At 55.1% G+C, this 17,172-nt stretch overlaps 1 protein-coding gene across 1 annotated transcript; it reads right to left on the bottom strand.

Moving 5' to 3' along the window:
* Positions 1-1,900: 1,900 nt before the first annotated feature.
* On the bottom strand, positions 1,901-16,309 carry LOC133339207 (F-box/LRR-repeat protein 18-like). The gene is made up of 7 exons (XM_061547358.1): positions 15,739-16,309; positions 13,904-14,170; positions 12,713-13,000; positions 10,829-11,881; positions 10,369-10,529; positions 9,001-9,222; positions 1,901-2,068 (listed from the first exon to the last, which is right to left on the bottom strand). Exons 1-7 carry the CDS (start codon positions 15,952-15,954, stop codon positions 1,912-1,914), a joined length of 2,364 nt encoding a protein of 787 aa, XP_061403342.1. The 5' UTR covers positions 15,955-16,309; the 3' UTR covers positions 1,901-1,911.
* Positions 16,310-17,172: the final 863 nt, after the last annotated feature.

Genomic DNA, 17,172 nt, shown 5'->3' on the forward strand with positions numbered 1-17,172 from the left:
TCATATAGATCACTCCGCTGCCCGTGTCGTTACCTGGCACCGCCCCCCCCCCCATCCCTCGACACGCAGCTCCACCCTGGGCCGCCGGTTTTGGCCGAATTACATCTCAGCTCGGCTCGGCAGTCACGTTCTCGTGAACCCACAACGATTCGATGAATTATCACGATTTAGAAATGGGTTCTTTGTCTCGTATGAATTGCTATTTCGAGTTTCGTGTTTTGTTCGTGTGCCAGTTGGTTGCTCCTTTCTAGTCTCGGGTAATCCGTGCAAACTACATGCAAATGTCGTGCATATTTACATGGAAATTGCATGCAAAGCAATAATGCATACGCGAATGTTATATTTAGGCTAACGAAGGCAGCACACATGCTGCAGTCGGCAGGTGTTTTTTTTTTATAGATTCTTGAATCGAATAATAACCCTGGATCGTGACTCGTTATTAAATCGCAGGTGGGGGACGGGGTGGGAGGGGGCGCCCTGAATCCATCTAGGTGAGGCACGTCGCTCACTCCATTTCTCCTCCTCTGTAAACAAACGTCTCGTTCTACCCAAGAGCAACGATACACAACAAATAATATTAAACAATTAGAATATGACATGTAATCCCCATGGACATATATCCCCAGGAACTAATAATTACAAGGAAATTAGTATTGCTTTCACCACTACTTATTTGTACCCCCCCCCCCCCCCCCAAGTTAAGTGAGGGTTAAGGTCTTGGGGTTATTATTAGGGGTAAGGTGGTTACAGATTTAGGAGAAAGTTCTACATTTGTTAGGACAAAGTTAAGATCCGAGATATGCAAGATATTTTCACAGTTATGGAGGACTTCTCGCTGGAGACTACACAACCAGCATCACCAGGTGTTTCAGAAGAGCTCAGATCTCGCGAAAACAAAAACTATCAACCCCTGAGCTCTTGGTATTACCCGATGATGCCGGTCGGAATCTCCTACAAAACGTTCCAGATGTTTCTTGCTCGCTTTTCAATCCTCCGCCAGTTTTGCTGACGAACCGAGCCACTGTGGAACCTTTTGTACGGATATGTTAAACTTCTTTTGCACCGTACGTAGCCAACCGCGCTAATCAGAGGTGCGGGGGAAGGACGATCAGCAATAAGCAGTTTTAAAGAATGTAGTTTTCAATCCATTGCCCACGAGGTGACCCACTCGATTTAATTGGCTCTCTCATTGGGCGGTGAAGAGTGTTAGTTAAGAAAAAAAATCTACGTTATACCTCCACGACAATCTAACTCAAAATCAACGAATTATCAATCATTAATGTCGGTGGTAAAAGCCGACGTATGAAATTTATATTAAGACGTTAAACCGTACAAAAAAAAAGCAAGGTGAAGCAACTTCCCGTAAGTTGCGTAAGTTAGTCTTAAAACGTAGCGCGTTTCTGAAAACACATGGATACAGACCTACTCACAAACTCATGTTGAAGACTCCTTTGTGACACGCAAAAATAATACGGGGGTATAAATAATAATCAGGTGAAGCAATATTCCCGAACATTAGTTCCTCGGTCACACAGATAAATCTCATCGGATGAAAGCGTCTCCTGTATTCTCCGGCACTGGCTCCTGAATCCGGCCGGGTGGCTCAGCGGTCGAGCGAGCGGCTCTCGCCATGGGAAGGCCGCGAGTTCACATCCTGGTTGTGGGCGTTGACTCAGCCCAGCATCCCTCCCTCCGGGGTCGATAAAATCAGTACCACTTTGCGGCGAAATCAACGGCGGTCGTTCAACTGAAAGACTCGCCTTAGGATCGTGCGATGTCCACCACTGGCTCTGCAGGGCTGTACAACACAAGAGAGATGAGCACGATGCCTCAGTAGCTGCAACACCCATACCCACCCACTGCCACCCATTGCCCCGCACCCCTCCGCCACCCACCCCCCTTCATCTCTCGTCAGTGCCACAGTCCGGGCGGCTCCTGAGCGACGTGCGAGCGGAAGAGGGTGAAGTCGTCGAGGTGCGAGAGCGGCAGCGAGCGGATCACCTCGCCCAGGAGGTCGTGCATGAGCGGGAAGACGGCGACGCTGAGAGCTGGGCGCGACGGGCACACGCTGAAACAAAGACAAAGATCACCCATATCGCCTTAACAGACTGGAGGAGCAAGCGCCGTTAGCGAGTAGTGCTTATGAAGGCCGGCACGGCACATGGGAGAGTTGGGTGGCCAACACTGTGCCCGGCCACCTTTGTCTCCCTCGTAGCGATGTTTACACATTGCACCAGGTACTCATTTGAGGCCGAGTCGACCTAAGGGAGGCCCAGGACCAGTTCAGATAATTGTCACTGGTGTTGGCTGCGAGGGGGAATCGAACTCGGCTCGGCGGGTTTGGAGTGCAGCGCGCTAAGCGCTACACTACCGCTCCCCACATACACACACATTTACACATACCGAGCATCTAACCGGACCTAACCCAGCTGCAAAACAACACACACACGTTAACACATCACACACGGCCTGCCCTTGTTGAAATAACACCGCGGGTGTCTCTCAAGTCCAGCGCAAAGCACACGGCGCGTACGTTTCACGGCGGAGATGCACAGGCCGTATTAACCAGGGCGGCCGCTCGTTTCGAGCGGCGAACTTCGCGCAATAAGCGACGAGCGCACCACCACCAGCACTGCCACGTGGCCTCGCCAGTCAAGGCTCTTCCACCGAGAGCGTGGAACGGGGGGGGGCGGGTGAGCCGGGGGGGGGGGGCTTTCAGATGGAGGACAGAGGGAGCCCCGGGCGGGGGGGGGGGCGCGAGGTTGAGCGAAGAACCGTCTGTCGCGACGTGCGTTTAATCAACATTTGATTGTTTAATCCCAGTCCCAGAGGCCCTCATCTTCCTTCCTAGACTCTAGCAGCCCGCCCCCCCCCCCTTGCCAGCCGACATCAGAGCGATCTCCCGCATCCCCCCCCACACACCCACCCCCTGCCGCCCCCACCACCACCGCTGCTTCTTCAGCTATCAGCAGGTCCAGCTGCTGCTGCTGCTGCTGAAGAGACGCAGGAATTGCCTCTTCCGCAGAGAAGTGTGTTTGTCATTCAAGGAAGGAGGGGGAACAGACGAACAGGGTTGGTGGTGGCAGTCTTGGTTGTGGTGGAGGTTGCCGTGGGGGTGGAGGTTGCTGTGGGGGTGGTGGTAGTTGTTGCTGTGGGGGTGGTTGTTGTGGTGGTGCAGGTTGCTGTGGGGGTGGTTGTTGTGGTGGTGGTGCTGGAGGTTGCAGTGGGGGTGGTGGTTGTTGTTGTAAGGCTGGTGGTGGGGGTTGCTGTGGTGGTGGGGGTTGCTGTGGGGGTGGTTGTTGTGGTGGTGCAGGTTGCTGTGGGGGTGGTTGTTGTGGTGGTGGTGCTGGAGGTTGCAGTGGGGGTGGTGGTTGTTGTTGTAAGGCTGGTGGTGGGGGTTGCTGTGGTGGTGGGGGTTGCTGTGGGGGTGGTTGTTGTGGTGGTGGTGCTGGAGGTTGCAGTGGGGGTGGTGGTTGTTGTTGTAAGGCTGGTGGTGGGGGTGGTTGTGGTGGTGGGGGTTGCTGTGGGGGTGGTGGTTGTTGTGGTGCTGAACGTTGCTGTGGGTGTGGTTGTTGTTGTGGTGCTGGAGGTTGCCGTGGGGTTGTTGCTGTGGTGGTGGTGGTGCTGAAGGTTGCTGTGTGGGGGGGGGGGGGGGGATTGCTGTGCTGGAAGTTGCTAATGACAAGGTCATATTTTACTTTGCAGTGTTTAACCATGTGCGGTAAATCTATGGCACTGTCTGTACAGCCTTGAGGCCAAGGTTAAGCACAGGATCTTGTTTTAAATAAAGTATTTTATTCTATTTGTGTAAAATAAAGGGGAGGGGGAACGGTGGCGCAGTGGCTAGCGCATTGCACCAGCATGGTGAAGTATGGTCAGTTAACTCCCAGGACACAGAGGCCTTTCATCCAGCAGTGGATTGACAAAGGGCTGTTTTAGCTGTGGGCTTGCACATCCACAGCTTCGGAGGCAAGGGCTGCTGGAACACGGAGAGATTTGTAAAACTCCCAAACGAGGTTCATCTTCACAGTCAATACGACGTCTGTAACTTGTGCATGTTCTGTTCCACGTGTTTCTTGGTGCAATTGAAATAAACCAAGGGGCAAACTAAATACAGTACGTGGGTTCACTGTGTTCTCCAGCGTACAGTATCAAGTGAGTATAATTATCATCTGCTACGAGTGTATTTGGGAGTTCGATTATCTCAAACCGGTCCCGGGGGCTCCCCTAGGTCGACTCAGCCTCAAAAATGAGCACCTAGTTTGGTTTGTCAACATTAGCACTGGGTGGCGTGGTGCTGCCCTTCATAGGTGCTCGCTAAAAGAACTTGCCCCAAACACTCTGTTGAAGGCTATGGGGGGGGGTGTAATCTTTGTCGTATAACTTCATTGACACCAGGCACAAATTCGTGGTGCGTCTTACTTTCCAGAGCGTCTTATAATCCGCAGAATATACGCCGCGATCATTTGTAGGTTCGCCGATCGAACCTGGAAAATTGCCGACACACAGATGGGCCTGCCCACCCTCCGGTGTCTCCGCTGGATAACCGCAGCGCGATGTCTCACGCGCTCTGCAAGACAGATGGCGGTGTCGTGTTTACGGTTCACAACAACCCGCAGTATCAAGCGTATGTATGTATCTATCATCAACATCGATCTTAAAGCGACGTAAGGAATTAAACAAAAGACGGACAAAGCGGCGACAAAAACGGGCACCGGCGATCGGTCACGAGGCAGACATCTGTCCTCGTTTAAGAAGAATAAAATCACCAGCGGAAAGACAATCCAGGAGCACAATAGCACGCAAGGAATCATGGGAAAGCTTGGGGCGGCATGGGGGGGGGGGGCATGGGGTGGGTGAGGGGTGGGTGCAGGTAGGCCTCGGCAAGGTAAGGTAAATTACCTTTATTACCGGGTAAAAGGGTAAAGGTAAAGGTTTCGACATGCCAAGGGGTAAGGTAAAGAGTAGGGTAAAGGTAGCTCAGAAGAATTACCCGGTAGAGTAAGGGTAGGGCGAATAATTACTGGTAAATACAGTACCTTGTTTACCGCTAAAAGTTCCGTGGCGCAGTGACGCAATCCGTGGCCTCCATTTTAAAGTGATGGCGGAGCACATGGAGACGGTCCACGTTCTTGAGGTCGAGGTACTAGAGGACGAGGATGCCAGCAACGGCTTTTTTGGGGTTGCTGCGAACAGCAATCGAAAGAGGCAGCGGTATGCGTTCCCGTGGGAGCACACACACGATTGGATGGAGGGTGATCCGCATGCACAGCAAGGGAAGCGGCAGTGCGTGCGCTGCCGCAAGTGGTTTTCCACCCACACGAACGCGTCGGGGTGGAAAGCCCACCTCAAGAAACACAACGTGCTCGCCCCAGGCAGCGAGGTCGGGACGTTGGCGTCGGCGAGCCGCCTAATACAGCAAACGCTGAGCCGGCCAGCAATCCCAGATCGCCTCCTGGAAAGTTTGAGAACGCGGTGGTGGATTTTGTTATCCAAGGTGCAATCTCTTTGCGAGCCGCCGGCAGCGACAAGTTCAAGACCTTGGTCAACACATTGACGCCGGGATACGAGGGCCCATCGACCCGCACCATCATTCGCAGGATTGTCGAGCATCACGCCATCATGCTGACCATCGTCGGGGCGTTCTTCTCCAACCTGAACGTCGCCATCTCGCTCACCATCGACGGGTGGTCGAACCGCAACCTGAAGGGATTTCGGATGGTCACGGTGCACTGGATCGACAGCAAATCTGGTGCGTCAAAATCCATGCTGCTGACACAATCCTCGATGTGCAGTCCGGAAGGGGTGTCGGCAAGCGCATTGGGGCCACTCTGTTTGAGCACCTCCAAAGCCTCGGGCACAATATCTCGACCAAGCTGCTCGCTGTCACCAGCGACAATGGCTCCGATGCGAAATGTGCTGTCAAGACGTTGTTCGCCCTGGTCAACGTGGACGCCGGATATGAGCAGTTGCGGGCTTGCCACCATATTCGATGTGCGGATCATTCCGTCCAGATCGGCGTCGTCCAAGTTCTAAAACTGATCAAGTCAACAAATGCCAAACTGCGCAAGGCGCTCGTCAATATCAGGTGCAGCAAGGTCGTCCGGCAGTCGTACCGCCACGAGGCCGAGATCGCCAAGCTCGCCAGCAAGGAGCCGACGCACCAGGACTCGCCGACCAGGTGGCATTCGACGTTTGACATGGGCGACGACGCCATCAAGAAGCGTGTCCCATTGGACATTATCATGGCGCGCTTCCAGGATGTGATCGGTGTCGGTGCTTTATCTGAACTGCAGTGGGCAAACATCGAGGGCGTGACAGCATTCCTGCGAATGCCGCGCCAGGTCATGGCCTCGTTGTCGGCGGACCACAATTCGACATTGGATCTCGTGCCGGTGACGATGGAGCACCTCGTCCGTCATTGTGATCACGGTGAAGCCGCCCTTAGAGCGATTGTTATTATATACTGTACCATATACAGCAGTGTGATATACATTAGGGTGGGTAGAATAATACATAGTGTAATATTACAATGTATGGTTAATAGCAATACAGTATATACTTTAACGTTGGGTTTGTCTATGGCAGTATATAGTACGGTGTAGACTCGTGTGATGTAAGAGAATAAAGTTTAGATGGAAGCATATTATATTTTTTACGACATAGAATTGTAATGTATTACTTACTGTTAGTAACTCAGCTTATTGTAGAGTATATTTAGTATACTGATGATACTATGTAGTTTATACTTTAGTTGTTTACGTGGTGGGTTTAGTTACTGCAGCTACATACTATTAACACTCCTTCCCTTTATTAATGCTACCCCTATCCCCTCTTTTTGATGCTGCTAATCCTGCATAATGCACGGGCATAAGTAGTACTAATCACATACCTGCATTTCCCATATCCCCTCCCTTTGATGCTGCTAAACCTGCATAATGCACGGGCATAAGTAGTACTAAGCACATACCTGCATTTCCCATATCCCCTCCCTTTGATGCTGCGAATCCTGCATAATACACGGGCATAAGTAGTATTAACCACATACCTGCATTTCCCATAAATATGCTAAATTCCTTTTGATATGCAAATTATTTTGTCAAGGCGCCCTTTCCCCCCCTTCCAACCCAGATTAAATATACAATCCAAGCATGGTGCTGTTTCATTCAGACGCTGTCTCCCCGACAGACCTGGTCTTCACCTGAGGACGACTGCTTGCGTTGTGGCCGAAACGTCGTGAGAATTATTTTATTATGTTTTATTTTTATTATTTTATTATTTCCATTCTACGTGACTTTACCGAAAGAACCAAGAAGATGAATCCCTGCAGTCACGAAAGCTTTAAATCGAAAAATGAATAAAGCGCTCTAACTAGCATTTATCGTAAAAAAAAATGTCCATGTTTTTTACCCCAGTAATTACCCTGTAATCGCGAAATTTGTATGGGATAAGGGTAAAAGGTAAGGTAAAGGTAGGCTCGTTCTTTTTTACCTTTTACCTTACCTGCTAAAGGGTAAAAGGTAGGGTAGCGCGATTGTATTTGTGGTAAGGTAAAAGGTAGGGTAAAGTTTCTCTTGTTTTTTTTACCGTTTAACTTTTACCTTACCTTGCCGAGGCCTAGGTGCAGGGGTGGGTGGACGGGAGATGCAGGTGACGAGGAGCAAGGGGTGGTGGTGGCAGTTGGTGGGGGAGGATCGTGGTACGTGGCGGTATCAGGGGTCTTTGCAGGAAAAAGGGGGTACCGGGAGGTGGGGGGGGAGATGGGGAAGTGGGGATAGGGAGCGGGGTGGGGGCTTGAGTGTAGGAGTCAGGGAGGGGGGGGGTTGCAGAGATGGGGGAAGGGAGTGCTGTAGGAGGGCGGGGGAGCGGAGTTGGGGGCGGGCAGTATCTGCATCCTGTCCCAGACTGAGCTTGGGGCGCTGGCTTATCTCTCGCCAGCCACATGACGCTGTTGTTGACACAGCATTGTGGTGTCGGTGGTGGATGGGAGAGTAATGGTGGTAGTGGAGACAATGCTGGTAGTGGTAAACAGGGTGGTGGTGGTAGCGGAGATGGGGGTGGCTGGTGGTGATGGGTGTCGTGGTCGCAGAGTTGGTGGTGGTGGTGAAGATTGTGGTAGTGGTGGTAGCAAGTGTCGTCTTGGTGGAGATGGGGGTGGTAGTGATGAAGATGGGGGTGGTTGATGGTGATGGGGGTCGTGGTGATGCAGATTGTGGTGGTAGTGGTGATGGTGGGGCGGGTGGTGGTGATGGTGGGGCGGGTGGTGGTGGTAATGGCAGTTTTTCTAGTGGAGGATGTTATGACCAAGGCCACGTTTTTTTACCGTTGTATTGTCAGTAAATCTACAGCAATGTTTGTGTGGCCTTGAGAGAAACAATTAATTCGTGAATTCTCGGCTCGCAAGACTCGTGCAGGCACGTGTAGCATTTACGGATGTTGCGGCTTTCCCAAATTTTCATTCCCCAACTCCAAAGCATTCCCATCGTCCATTGGGATCACGCACACAGCAGCGATCACCGCCCCCCCACCGGCAGACGAAGCCCGCTTGCCGGCCAGGTGCCGAGTCACCTTGTGCCACACAGGGACAGCTGCAACTGGGGGTGCGACCTTTGAAATGTGTTGATATGTGAGATGTAATGCACTCCGAGATGATGCCCCCCCCTGCATATAGGAGGGCGGTACATCGAAAACAAAATCGTTATCATCTCTGCCATCGTTATTACGACAATCAACATTACCCTCATCATCATTATCTGTCGTCATCATCACTAACTCACCCACTTACCCACCCACTCAATCACCCTCCCACCCACTGAATGACTCACTCACAAACCCACCAACCCACTCACCAACCCAGCCACTCACCCACCCATTCATTCATTATTATTGCAGTCAATCATCGTCGCTATAGTTATCTTGTCATCATCACATTATCGTCATCATCACCGCTACCACCACTACCACCGGCGGCCCCTGCCTCCTCCTCACTCCCATGCTCACCTCCTCATGATGGTCTTCTGCAGCTCCTTGCAGGTGACGCGCGTGTCGCCCGTGAAGAGGTGGCACACGACGAGGTGGGGCGAGGCGGCGACGAAGTGGAGGGCGACGTCGGGCTCGGGCAGTCCGCCCCCGCGCGACACCACGCACAGCCGTTGCAGCTCGGGGCAGCGCAGGAGAGCCCGGAAAAACGTGGCGCCCGCACTCACGTATGGCTGCTCCAGCCTGTGCCGGAGACAAGGGTGGGTGGGTGTGGGTGGGTGTGTGTGGGGCTAGGTGGGTGTGTGGGGGTGGGGGTGGAGGTGCGCTACGAACCCGGCGATCCAGGTTCGATTTCTACTCATGGCCACCACGAGTGACGATTATCTGAACCAGTCCTGGGCCTGCCCGAGGTCCACACGGCCTGAAATGAGTACCTGGTGCAGTGTGTAAACATCGCCACTGGGGAGACAAAGGCGGCCGGGCGTGGTCCTTACCACCCATCCCCTCGTGCACTGTTCCTGGCCTTCACGGGAGTTCTCGCGAACAGCACTTGCTCCAACAGTCTGTCAAGGCTGTACGAGGGATCTTTGTCTCTATTGGATGCGTCGGAAGGCGTATGGGTGGATGGCGGTCCTCGGCATCACCGTTTGCGTTGCAGTCGCACGATCGTCAAGGTAATTTGTTATAAACGGCCGTCTCCCGAAAGGCTCACGCCTGCAGACGGACGCCATAAGACGCCACGCCCGGTGGCCCATTGCCGCCCTACGGCTGCCTTTTCCGCTTGGGCACCCGTGCCGAGCCGAGCCAGGGCCATTTTTTTCAGTGCCGTGACGTGCCGATCCCCGGCGACAGAAACCTTCAGGTCGAGGGTTTGAATGGATCGCAGCGGCGGTGGCCTTTATCGCGTCACTGGCCCGAAAAGACTCGCACCGACGCCAACAGACTCGCACAGAGACCCACGGACCCACGTAGTCCAACAGACTCGCAAAGGCCAACAGACTCGCTTATAGGCCAATAGACTCAGAGGTGCATACACCCACAGAGGCTTATAGACTCATACAAAGGCCTATAGACTCGTACAGAGTCCTGCAGACTCTCACAGAGGCCCACAGAGTCTCGCAGAGGCCCTGCGATAAGGATTTGAGACTGTGCATGTGTGGGGGTTTAAGTTGCAGGCAGAGCTGCCCAGAGGTTTCTTGCGGCCTGGGGGAAAATGGCGCGCGGGCTCGCTCATCTCCTCATCCCCCAGGTCCATTGTGGGGTCCAGAGCAAATATCCCCTGTTGTGCACCCTGGCGGCGCTGTTTGCAGGGGCAATATCATCGTCGTCATCGTCGTGATCGTCGTGATCGTCATCGTAGCCGATCGTACGCCTGGGGGGGGAACTCACCGAAAGCTGTGCAGCCTCTGGCACAGCGCCAGCGCCTGGCACAGCGCCGGCAGGTACGTGGCGTGCGCAGGTTTGCCGATGTTCGCCAGGGACAGCTCCTGCAGGTGCCGGCAGCCCCGAGCGAGTGCCACCAGCCCGGTGCCCGTCACCACCTCGGGTGCCTGCCGGGGCAAGGTCGGTGGGGGCACAGGTAAGCCGAAGGTGGTTCCCGTTGTCGTTCGAGCGATCCGTTGGGATCTTAGTTGGAAAATGGGTGAGCTAACCCAACTGGCACTCGCTTGCTTGCTCCCCCATTTACTAATTCGCTTCTTCACTCACCTGATGACTGACCTACTTGCCCACCCACCCATTCATTCGCACACCCACCGACCAATCCCATCATTTTCTCACTCGCTCACACGTCAGCCAGGAACCGGCTGCCCCGCCAGCCGGGCGCAACCCCTCGCCCCCCCCCGGGTACCTGCGCCACCGTGAGCCGGCGGAGGTTCGGTAGCTGCCCAATGAGCGCCATCTCTGCGTCCCCGAACGCCGTGCCGTGCCCGCAGTGCCGCACTTGCTGGTTGGCCATTTCGAACCGCGGCAAAGCCGACACGAAGTTCGACGACACCAGCTCCAACTCGCGCAGCTGCGGCAGCCGAGACACCAATCCGGCAAACGGGCCAGCGTCGGCGGGGTCACCGGCTACGCCGAGCAACGCAACCGCCGGTGCCTCCGCCGCCGTCAGCGGCGCAGTCCTCATGACCCGCATCTTCTTGTCAAATCCGCGCGCCGGCATCTCCGGCGCCGCCCTCGGCGGTTCCGCCCGTTGTTCCGCTGATCCCGCGGCGTCTCCGCCGGATCGCAGACTCGGGCCGCGCCGGCGCACGTACACCGCCGGCGCCCGCCCACCAGCGGGCGCGTGCCCCGCCGGGGAGCTCGACGACACGGCGCACAGCGGCAACGCGAGCGAGCGCAGGCGGCGCAGGCGGGACAGCGCCCGGCACAGCTGCCCGGGCGCCGGCGGCGACAGCGGCAGGTGGACGTGGGCGCCGGCCAGGTTGAGGCTGCGCAGGCCGCGGCGGCACACGCGCGTCAACGCGTCCAGGAAGGCCACGGAGGCCTGCTCCGGGCGCTGGACCCCAAAACGGCCGAACGCGAAACCGCTCAGGTTGAGCGTCACCAATGAGCGGGCCGGGCTGGCGGCGTCGCCGTCGTGGTCGCCGTCGTCGTCGTTGCTGTGGCCCTCGTCTTCACGATCGGCGGCGCGAGCTCCGTCATCGCCGTCACTGCGGGCGGGGCCTGGCGCCGGCAGGGCGAGCATGTGCGCCAGGTCGAGGCTGCGCAGCGAACAGCGCGGGAGGATGAGGTGGCGGGGCCGGCGCAGGCGGACGGAGCGCAGCGCCGAGCCCTCGGCGAGCCAGGAGCGAGGGAGCTGCAACGACGCGAGGTCGTCGCTCTCGGCCACCGCCGACAGGAAGCCCGACATCCACGGAGTGAGCTCCGGGAAGCCGCAGGGCACTGACAGCACGAACGTCTGTCCAAGAGAGAGAGGTTGCATATCATCCATCGTCAGCATCGTCATCATCGTCATTAGCCAAGATCCATCTACTTCTGAATTCCACCTCCGAGAATTAACGTATAGGTCATGTGATCGATCGGGCTATCGCCGTCTCGTGAAGACGTGTGGCGATACGGCACTCCGCTCTGCCTGTAATTCATAACCCACCGAGAGAGAGAACGAACGGAGCAGTGAAGGAGTCACCTCCCAATCACAAATGACGTGGTGGAGGGGGGGCGGAAGGGGGTAGCAGTGGAAGAGTGACCGAGTGAACAACGGCTGGCTACGGAGGGATGGCAGCTGCAGAACAGGGGCTGCCACCTCCCAATTTACTGGCGGGGGCAGGAATGGGGCCAGAGGACTGAGAGGCGGTGGGGTGGTGGTGGGTGGTGGGAGGTGGTGGGGGGTGGGGTGGTGGTGGGTGGTGGGGGGTGGGGTGGTGGGGGGGGTGGGGTCGTGGTGGGTGGTGGGGGGTGGGGTGGTGGTGGGTGGTGGGGTGGTGGTGGGTGGTGGGGGGTGGGTGGTGGTGGGTGGTGGTGGGTGGTAGTGGGTGGTGGGTGGTGGTGGTGGGTGGTGGGGGGTGGGTGGTGGTGGGTGGTGGGGTGGTGGTGGGTGGTGGTGTGGTGGTGGGTGGTGGGGGGTGGGTGGTGGGGGGTGGGTGGTGGTGGGGGGTGGGTGGTGGGGTGGTGGGTGGTGGGGTGGTGGGTGGTGGTGGGGGGTGGGTGGTGGTGGGTGGTGGTGGGTGGTGGTGGGTGGTGGGGGGTGGTGATGCAGAGGGGAGCGTGGGTTCGCTCGCCATGCCGCTACCTCGATGCCGCTGGGTGGGCGCGACGGCAGCGACGAGAGGTAGATGCGCGCCACGTCCTGGTTGCTGAAGCCGGGCGCCAGCCGCACGGCGAACACGCGCAGGTGCCGGTAGCACGGTATGTTGCTCTGGCCCACCATGAGCTGCGCGGGGGGCAGCGCCCCCCCGACCTCGTCGCAGTCGGGGATCTCGAGGCGCAGCAGCAGGGTGCGCACGGCGACGCAGCACGGCACCACGCCGTACGACGGCGTCAGCAGGGTCTGGCGCAGCTCGGTGATGCGCGCCAACGCCTGCCGGCGGCGGCGGCGGCGGTGGTGAGATCGCGAGGGGGAAGATGTGCGAGAGAGGTGTGAGAGCGTGCGTGAGGTATCGTGCGGCGCGCTGATCTAACAGTGAAGTGCAAAGCTCAAAAGTGATTTCCTGCTGGAATCGGCGGCAAGGAGGTGTTAGCTTCTTGTTTACAGCCCCTACCCGCTGGTGGAATTTTCACTTGACTATGACGGGGGTGAGTCTATCCCCCCGACAAAGTAGTACCTATTTTATCGACCATGGAGGAAGAGACACTGGGCTCAGTCAACTCGCGACCTTTTCCGATTGTGAGCCGCTCGCTCTACCGCCGGAAGCACCTGGCCGGTTCTGGGCCAGCCGATTATTCAGAACGACGACAAAAACAACGATGGAAAATAAAACCGGAATTTGCACAGCGCTAACGACTATAAAAACTATGAACATTTTTTATTTAACCAGGTAAGGCCCACTGAGCTATATAGCTCTTTTTCAGAAGCGACCTGGCCATCACAAATAACGAAGTGGCTTATCACATGGAACGTTATAGCAGCGAAATACTCTAAAAGCATGTTACTAAATGTGGAGGGAAAAACCGGAGGACCCGGAAAAAAATCCACGCGACCATGAAGAGAGAAAGAGACGTGCAAACTCCAAATATACAGCCGGCGTCAGGGTCGGGATCGAACCCACGACCTCCTGCAGATAACGTCTCGCCACAGCGACGCCCCAAACAAACCTAAATGCTAAACAACACAACGGAGGATCGGCGCAACCTCGACACCACACCAGTGCGGAAAAAAACGTGGCGGTGCTGGACGGGGCCCGTCCACCTATGGCCACCAGAGTGGGGCGGGTGGGGGGTGGCGGAGGCAACCACGACAACAACGGCGACGACCGCTACCCACCGCGCGGGCCTCCGCTCCGAGCCGCGCAGCGTCGAAGCCCGGGCGCACGTCGATGGCGAGCGAGGCGAGTGCCGGGGCACCGCCGAGGATGCGGTCCAGACGCGTCGCGGTGAGAGCGCAGCCCGTCACGTCCAGCCGCACCAGTGAGCGGCAGCGGCACACCGCGTCCAGCACATTCGCCGACAGCCAGTAGCAGCCGCCCAGGTCGAGGTTCTGCACGCCCGGGCGCGCGCACTCCAAGATCTCGCGGACGTCTTGATCGGTCACCTGGTCCCGGGTGGGTGGGTGGGAGGGTGTCGACGGGAAGAGCAGAGAGAAGGGACGTGGTGGTGATGTGTTTCTTATACTCATAGCACTATCAATGTTTTGTTTTTCTATACGTAGGCTTTCCCGTTCAAAACCGTCATTCGGAATTGGTTTCTTTTGGGTTATACATTTTCAAGCCTAACGCTCCACCATCCAGCGACAGATCCAATCAAATCACGTTGTTATGTCATGGGAAAATATGTCACATTGGTTTGGTTTATAAACAAAACCGGAGGAGGAATGTTGGAGCAGCAAGGAAATATGTTGACAATATTTTATGTGATGCTTAACTGGAGATTACAACCAGCAAGATCAGTGGAGCTTTGTTAACACTCGATGTATAAATAGGGGACTGCAGAGCTTGGCAGTTTTGGCACCGGCTCGCCGCCTGGCTGGATGACAGCAAGTGGCAAATTGTCACTTACTTTGTGTGGTATACAGAAGTTTTGTGGGTTCCATCCTGACCCTGACGCTTGTATATTTAGAGTTTGCATGTTCTCCCCCCTTGGCTGCGTGAATTTTTCAGTTTTTTTCCCTCCACACTTAGAATCAACACGCGTTCAGAGTGTTTGACTGGCTATACATTTCCACGTGATTAGCCACTTTGTTGAGCGATGATTTGTTGCCAGGCTGCTTCTGAAAAAAAGCTACACACCTCGTAAGCAATTGCGAGAAGCAATTTCATAAACGATAACACAATATATCTGTCAAAAAAAAAACACATTCTCTTTTTTTATATTGTCGATGCTGGTTCGATCTCCTGGCGTGGCGGTCTGGACAAAAAATGTCCACGCTTCCCAAATCCCCCGTGCGCCTCCGTCTCCCGCCTCTCCCAAGATGCACGGCCAACGAGGGCAGAGCCGGCCACGTCGCCTCCAGACGGGGGCTCTCAGGAGCCGGCAGCAGGGCGAGCAAGGGATTGCAGAGCTGCGCCTTTGGCTTAGCCGAGGACATTTCACGAAGCGATAGACGCAACCGGGGAAAGGTGGGCGAGGACTTGTGAGTCGGGACTTATCGGCGTGTGGCACTACCACCAGAGTACATGCTACCGAACAATAATCCTACATTATTGCACCCTATATTCCTCGAATTCCATAAAGATATATTTTTTATATAGGTATATAATGGAAGTAAAAATGTTTTCATGGACATGGAAAATGAAGACGAGGTACAGCTGTTTCGTATTGAAACTAATCACTGAAGTGGCCCACAAGAAGTCATGACTAGCGGGGCACGGGCGTGAAATGTCACCAGGCCGGTGGTGGTGGCAGTGGCAATGGCGGTGATGATGATGGTGGTGATGGTGGTGGTGGTGATGATGATGGTGGTGGTGATGGTAGTGATGATGGTGGTGGCGGTGATGGTGACGGGTGATGGTGGCGGCGGTGATGATGGTGGTGGTGGTGATGAAGGTGGTGGCGATGATGATGGTGGCGGTGAGTGTGATGGTGGCAGTGGTGGTGGTGCCAGTGATGGTGGTGCCCGTGGTGGTGCACAACGGCCCCCGCGAGCAGCCTGCACCCCCAAACCTGGTAGACTCCGCTCAGCTTGATGTCGGCGAGGAGGCTGCGGTCCACGCTGAGAGCCCGGAGCTTCTGGTTGACCTTCCTCACGCTGCCCAGCAGGTCGGGGCAGGGCACGAAGCTGAGCACGTGGAGCAGCACCTCGTCGCTGAGCCCCATGAGCGATGGACCCTCGCTGCTGCTGCTGCTGCTACAGCTGCGACCTGGGATGTCCACTTCCATTACAAACCACAACCGTGACCTCCGATCGGCACGGTTGCCTACGTACGGCGCCAAAGAAGTTCAACGTTACGCGCTGGGGTGCCTGTCGTCTCTCCCAGGGCTTCTCCTCTCTCCACGTCTCTGCCTGGATACCTCCGCGTCGATCACACCTCTTCTCTCCCCGTGTCTCCCGACATCCCTGCCGCTCTCCCCTATCGACCGTCTCTCCACGTGTCTCTCCTCCCTGCGTCTCTCCCTCCTCTCTCCCCGTATCTCTATGTCTCCCCGTCTCTCTTTCCGTCTCTCCGTATCTCCCTCCTCTCTCCACGTCTCTCTCTCTCTCCCGGTATCTCTGTCCCCCCGTCTCTCCCCGTGTCTCCACTCTCCGATCAGCTGTTCCAGCCACGCGGGTTTTTTTGTGCCGTCAACTACTTCCGAGACGCAGGTGACGTCACGACCCGCGAGGGGTCGTCACCGCGAGCCGAGCAATCGCGAGCGCTTCGCTCGCTACCACCAAGGGTGTGGGAAAAAAAACTATTTAGTTTTTTGGCAAATTTTATTGGGTTATTGGTTTTATTTATTTAAAAAGATTTAGTTTTTTTGGCAAATTTTATTGGGTTATTGGTTTTATAAAAAAAACTATTTAGTTGTTTTGGCAAATTTTATTGGGTTATTGGTTTTATTTATTTAAAAATATTTTTTGTTTCGGCTAATTTTATTGGGTTATTGGTTTTATTTGGCAAATTTTATTGGGTTATTGGTTTTATTTATTTAAAAAGATTTTGTTTTTTCGGCAAATTTTATTGGGTTATTGGTTTTATTAAAAAAAATATTTAGTTTTTTTGGCAAATTTTATTGGGTTATTGGTTTTAATAAAAAAAACTATTTAGTTTTTTCGGTAAATTTTATTGGGTTATTGGTTTTATTTATTAAAAAAGATGTCGAAAAAAAAACCACGGTTTTAATCCGGCAAGTCAAGTTGTCGTCAATCGGCGGCAGAGTCATCGGATTCGCTGTCCTCTTCGATCATCTCGATCGCGCCGTGGAAGAAGTCGTGAATGTTGCTCTCGATGAAGACGGCCTTCTCCAACGACGCCACGCTCGGGCTGCACCTCCTCAGCTCGGAGTGAACGAAGGCCGTGGTGGAGAAGACGTTCCTCTCGGATGCGGCGCTGTACGTGGCGATGCTGGACAGCTCCACGGCGAATTTGCGCCACTCACGGCCATCGGACAGCCAAT

The sequence above is a fragment of the Lethenteron reissneri genome, unplaced genomic scaffold (genome assembly GCF_015708825.2).
Source record: "Lethenteron reissneri isolate LAM-NWPU_2019-01 unplaced genomic scaffold, ASM1570882v1 scaffold_1653, whole genome shotgun sequence".
In the NCBI taxonomy this organism is placed as follows: domain Eukaryota; kingdom Metazoa; phylum Chordata; class Hyperoartia; order Petromyzontiformes; family Petromyzontidae; genus Lethenteron; species Lethenteron reissneri.

What these genes read in the sequence shown, in the direction of transcription:
- LOC133339207 (XM_061547358.1), bottom strand. Translation starts at nt 15,954, where the DNA reads ATGGAAGTGGACATCCCAGGTCGCAGCTGTAGCAGCAGCAGCAGCAGC. An exon ending in TCGGAGCGGAGGCCCGCGCG is followed by an intron (nt 13,001 to 13,903) that starts GTGGGTAGCGGT and finishes CGCCGCCGGCAG; the next exon opens with GCGTTGGCGCGCATCACCGA. An exon ending in CAGAAGACCATCATGAGGAG is followed by an intron (nt 2,069 to 9,000) that starts GTGAGCATGGGA and finishes TCTTTGTTTCAG; the next exon opens with CGTGTGCCCGTCGCGCCCAG.